The sequence below is a fragment of the Pyxicephalus adspersus genome, chromosome 4 (genome assembly GCF_032062135.1).
Source record: "Pyxicephalus adspersus chromosome 4, UCB_Pads_2.0, whole genome shotgun sequence".
NCBI classification, from domain to species: domain Eukaryota; kingdom Metazoa; phylum Chordata; class Amphibia; order Anura; family Pyxicephalidae; genus Pyxicephalus; species Pyxicephalus adspersus.
In genome coordinates this window covers 112,845,229-112,850,710 of record NC_092861.1, presented here as the reverse complement: position 1 = coordinate 112,850,710, position 5,482 = coordinate 112,845,229, and the positions used below count along the sequence as shown (strand labels likewise).

Below are 5,482 nucleotides of genomic sequence, written 5' to 3'. Positions count from 1 at the left end.
ATATGAAGGTTTGTCTGTTGACGTGGCTATTTACTGTACAGCACTGTGTAATGTGTTGGTGCTTTATAAATAAAATGTGATAATAATAATGTTTACATTACAAATAACTAAATGGACAAAATAATATTTAAGTTTTGTATTATTTACCATGTTAAACAGTATCTAGAGAGGTTTAACATGCTATGTAATATGAACAGAAAGTTGAATCAGTGAATTTTTTAACTGGTCTAAATATTCAATGTTTAATAAAACTTTGCTGCACAAAAAATGTTCTGGGTATTTCCAATAGATTTATAATCTTCTAGCTCTATCTCGTGGTGAGATCCCCAAACTGATAAAGATGCTTTTCACTTTGTAAATATGAAATATTGCAAATTAATTTTCTGTTATACTTCAGGAGTCTGAACGTGGATCTTTACGCTTGGCTAATAGTTTTTAGTAATATTCAAAGACATTTTGCAAAAACTCACCAGCATGAGAATCAGACACTCTGCAATTATCTCCTTCCGTTTTGGACAGGACACAGGCCGCTGCAGTGTTCCACTCAAAGTCATACAGGCATCCATCTGAATGCTTTAGTACAGGAGGACTTTCAAGATTTCCTGCAAAAAAAAAAAAAATATTATGTTTACAAGAGATGTTTAACAAATTACAAAATGTATACCTTTATAAAAAGACTACAATTAACAGCTTTCAATGTAAAAATGATGCACTCAGCATCAGGCAAACAAACATTTGTTAGGTTCAGCAGGTTTCAGCCTGTGTCAATGACATCAATTTGAGACATTTCTAAGTAAAAGTTTATTGACAGGTACAGTTGGCCTACAGCTGACCTCCTTCTGACCTGCATTTGACCTGCTTCAAGTAGGTTTTGCACTGCCATGGGCATAATAAGAACACCAAACCCATCTGACACGAACAAAAGTCAGTAAACACAGATTCTTTATCATTTTTTTTAAATGAATGACAAACAAATCTTCACAGGGCACAAAGGTGGTTTGCTCAAAAAAAAAAAAAGGTTAATAACTTAAATAATTTAGGTAGTGAACATACAACAGGGGTAGGCAAACGCCGGCCTTTAGGTCAGATACGGCCTAGCCAGTAGTCTGTTTTGGCCTAATGCCCCCCTGGTCGATCCGGCCTAATACCGACTGGCAGGGGTCGGCAACCTGCAGCTCCAGAGCTTGAGCCTCTTTGTTATGCTTCCCTTCCCTATTTACCACGACCAGCGTTAACAGTTCCGCCGGGGTAAGGGGACATTCCTTCTTTTCCGTATGCATTGTGGGGAAGAGGGATTTCTCTTCAGGGGCGTTCCCTCTCCTCTGTATGCATTGCAGAGGGGAATTTCCTTCCTGGTGGGGGGCAGAGCCATGAGTGCGGGACTCGGGAGACAGTCGGCCTAGTGTGCCTTCGTGACCTTTAAAAATGGCCTAGTAGCAAACAAAGTTTGCTGACCCTTGTGTTAGAACAAAGAGGCTAAACATATCTCAGTTAGCAATTATACAATGTCAATCTTAGATCTATACAAGCAGCCTATGTTTAAACATGCATACAATGAATGAATGTACCAAGCATTCGGGGAGCTCTAAAAAGGGTTTGGTTTTATTCCTGCTACAGAATATAAACTACACGATATACTCGGTAGCCAGTGATGAACTTTGTACATGTTTTTCTTATGCAAAAGGGAGAGTCCTGTGCCAAACCAAAATAGCATTCAGCCAAGCAAAGATCTCTCAGCTGATCAAATCTGCCTCCTGCCCTGGATTGACTGGGGAATATTGCAGATTGTTTTCGACACAACAAGCCAATGTTTGATTGTGAAGATTTCGATTCTCACCAAAGTGAAGGGATAAGGTAAAGGATAAAGATACCCACCACCTGGACAGGTTTACACACTGGAAGACTGTGATGTATTGGGTAGGACAATACAGTGAAGATCACTGGAATCGGCTGGCTGCACTTAGGGAATTGAGAGCTTAGAAGTACGGCTGTCATTTAAAGGAAGACACTCTACGCACCGCCATGATGCCCTTTATGTTTTAATTAGATAGGTAGTGCATTGTGGTATGAGTCTGCCATTTGATAAGGAACAGCGAAGTACAAAAACTGGATATAAATGCAGGAATAGTAAGAAGTACAGCTGCACATTTTAAACAAATATGGCTGCGCCCAAGACACAATTCAAAATTATTATTTTTTTTTTTTTAAAAACAATAATGCATACTTAGGAGGTGCTTTACAATTAGTTTGAACTAATTTCAATGTGCACCTAAAAAAAAAAAACAAATGCACACAATGCTTTCCCTTTAATACATGTTGGCGATACAATATAAAAAAAAAATAAAATAACTAAACACAGCAGAGAATACAATATACCTGGACTGCATATAAGCGTGATATTGGTTTGAATTCTTTTATTTTCTGCACACTCTGAACCCTCTGAGTATTCAAGTACGATGTGATCGCCAACCAACTTTGGAGGAGACAAAAACTTTCCTAAATTTTTCCTTTTGTCAGATTCTGTAATGAAACAACAAATAGTTTAAAACCCAAGAGAAAAAAAACACATAGCTAGTAGTTAAGATTACCATTACTAGTTCTTACCCACTGCACAAATTGCAGCATCATCATCACAGCCAGCAGCACCTCCTCTCTGCAGGACCTCATGGCACACATTAATATAGAAGCGATCTTTATCAGATGGGTTCGTGTTTAAAGCCTCCCAGTTCTCAGCTGTGCTGGACTCTAGAGATAAAAATTAAACACACAATCTAAATAAAAAAAATATAATAATTTTAAATAAAATGTCAAATGTTCACCTTGCAGTCATTGAAGGACATTATAGATGGTAATACCCTGTGTGTTAATTGGACAGCTGATTTATTCACAATTAATGAAGAAACTGTATAAAAACACCAGTGTGTAGCACTGCAAAGCAGAAAACAAAGCCTGGATATATAATTACAAAATATGGTGGCCATTGTGTGTATAGGCGATTACAAATATACTCAGCAAGGTTTTTTAAAAGTCAATATATATCAATAAAAATATTTACAAGTTGATCATTTTTAAAGATCAATATAAAATTAAATAGCTGAAAGGTAGAACTTTTATTGGGAACTACACACTCCAAAATAATCTCTCATTGGTATAGTTTTGTATATTTTGCTCTGCTTCAATCTGCCAAATAATGGCCATAGCAGAATCAGACAGGTAATGAAAATAAGACCAGGAGCGCGGATACTTTGTATACCAATTAGTTAGGCAAAGATTGACCGAATCCCCCATTATCTGGCTTTTTATGAACAAATATTTATCAATCTATTTTTTCGAAGAATTACTTTTGAACCTAAAAATTTTACACCAATCACAAATAGCAGTAAATACACCACATTTCTATGTACCTCTGCAAATGAATAGGACTTAAACCATATCATTTATGTAAACCTATCATAAGAGAAGTTCTGGATGACATTTTTGGCCACCTACTGAAAATTTAAATTTGCCTCGCTGCATTTGATTTCTGTACTTCTGAATGAATGATCTACACACAGCGTATACAAGAATGAATGTCAGCCAGAAAAAAATCTGAATTTCTTATCTCTAGACTTGTTTCCAGCCAGTCACTGAAAGACAGCGAAGGAAAAAAAATGTATTTTATTAGCGACATTGTCCTTAAACACCTTCCCCTAAATCTAACCATCTATTGTAATGTAATTATTCACAGCTCTGTCCTGGCGACTGTCACTGTATGGATCTGACCTGTATGGCCGCTGAGTTATTGCAGCAAGAAAAGCTCCAGCCAACTGATCATTTGTCCAGTGGCCAGGCCTTTAGTCATTGTGGCCCCAGCCATATAACAAAACTTTTTCAATGCAAAGGCAAAGCTGCAAGGTGAAGATCTTAGAGTAGTTCTGAAGATACATAATGTAGTATGTGGACTACCCCAATGTGGTAGGCGTTACCAAAGCTGTCCATTTAAGCTAAATAATCCTTGTGTTAGGCCTTTAGAGTCACGTTAGGTTTACTTTAACTAACCTCGGATAAGCTGCCACTTACCAGGACTGCGGATTAAATCAAACAAGTTATAGTGCTTCTTTTTGTTTTCAACATGACACAAGTCCTCTTTCTTCTTAGGGCATGCATATTTGGTCTCCCAGGAAAAGAAATAAGTGCAATCGGCTTCACCATCAAATTCTGGCACTCCTTTTCCATCATTAACTATAACAAGATGCAAAATTGTATTATACCTTAAACATACATGTTATATTGAAATTTTAAACAATGTAAGGTGTGACTAAAAAGAGAAAAAAGAGATTTGCTTCTGGAACTAGGCACAGGTGAAACAGGTACAACCAAAATGTACTTTGGTATTTAAAAAATTATACCAACATTCTCAAAAAGCAAACCTGTCACAAATCTGGGCAATGCAAAATGAACATAAAAACAAATGTAAATCAGGAATGACCTTTAGTAAAACTAGTGTGTTAAGCAGAATCAATAAATTCAGGGATGTTGTGATCATTAAAATCACTGGGAATTAAAGTGACCAACACACAGGCTCACCCACATGGAACATAAGGGGGGTGGTAGTGAGTGGTTCAATACTGCCCACTATAGAAGGTTAAAACGCTGGTTCAATATAGACCAGGGCAGCATTTGGGATGACCAGGCAGCTGGCAAAGTGGCAGCCACCAAGAGATGCCAGGAAAACACTATTCCCACCACTAACCAGCCCTTACCTCACCAATACAGTCCCCAACAAATGAAACAGATTATTAGCTTGATGACTCTGTATCAGATTTTTAAGATACCTTCTACGGCTTCATCAAAACATATTTAGACAATGGGTCCCATGCTCTGTTAACAAAATAAAATGAATAATACAGCCATTGTTCTTCGAATACACTGAAATGGTTATCTTACCTGCTGTTTCATTACATTCAAAATTTATCACTGTCATACGTTGGAAACCAGAGCTACAAGTTTCTCCTCCAGGATATGTCAAAGTAATATCACCATCTGAATATCTAAGTAAAAATATATTAAAAATTACTACACATGTCAAACATGTTTATGTATATATCAAAATTAGAAACATCAAAAAAACATTTTTTAAACCACTGAAGAAAAAGCTTCTTCTGCACATGCCTGAGATCAGACATGCTCGGAAGGAGCAGACAGAAGCCTTCTGGAATCCATTACTTCCGTATCTCAGGAGGCTGTGCGCTCCCATTCATTCTGTCTTGATCACTTCAGTGAAAGGGGCCAAAAAAAAAAAGGAAGGTAATTTTTACCTTATATAAAAGGGTTGTCTACCCTTTTATGTAAGGTAAACATTTTAGTTTAGGTCCACTTTCAGACTTGTTTTGTCTAGCGGATGAAAAAAAGTCCATGGTCCTGCAGTAGCTAGGATTCCAGACATTTTCACTAGAGCTCCTACAGGTATACATTAAATTTGTGTTAAATTGTACTACTGGGA

General features: G+C 37.1%; 1 protein-coding gene across 1 annotated transcript in view; it reads right to left on the bottom strand.

Moving 5' to 3' along the window:
* IGF2R (insulin like growth factor 2 receptor) overlaps positions 1-5,482 on the bottom strand; it is a 74,165-nt gene that overhangs the window by 42,493 nt on the left and 26,190 nt on the right. Inside the window, exons 10-14 of the mRNA XM_072409317.1 lie at positions 4,927-5,030; positions 4,060-4,221; positions 2,605-2,745; positions 2,377-2,520; positions 471-602 (exon numbers count right to left, since the gene is read on the bottom strand). Coding sequence (XP_072265418.1) covers positions 471-602; positions 2,377-2,520; positions 2,605-2,745; positions 4,060-4,221; positions 4,927-5,030 — 683 coding nt within the window. The remainder of the gene's footprint in view (positions 1-470; positions 603-2,376; positions 2,521-2,604; positions 2,746-4,059; positions 4,222-4,926; positions 5,031-5,482) is intronic.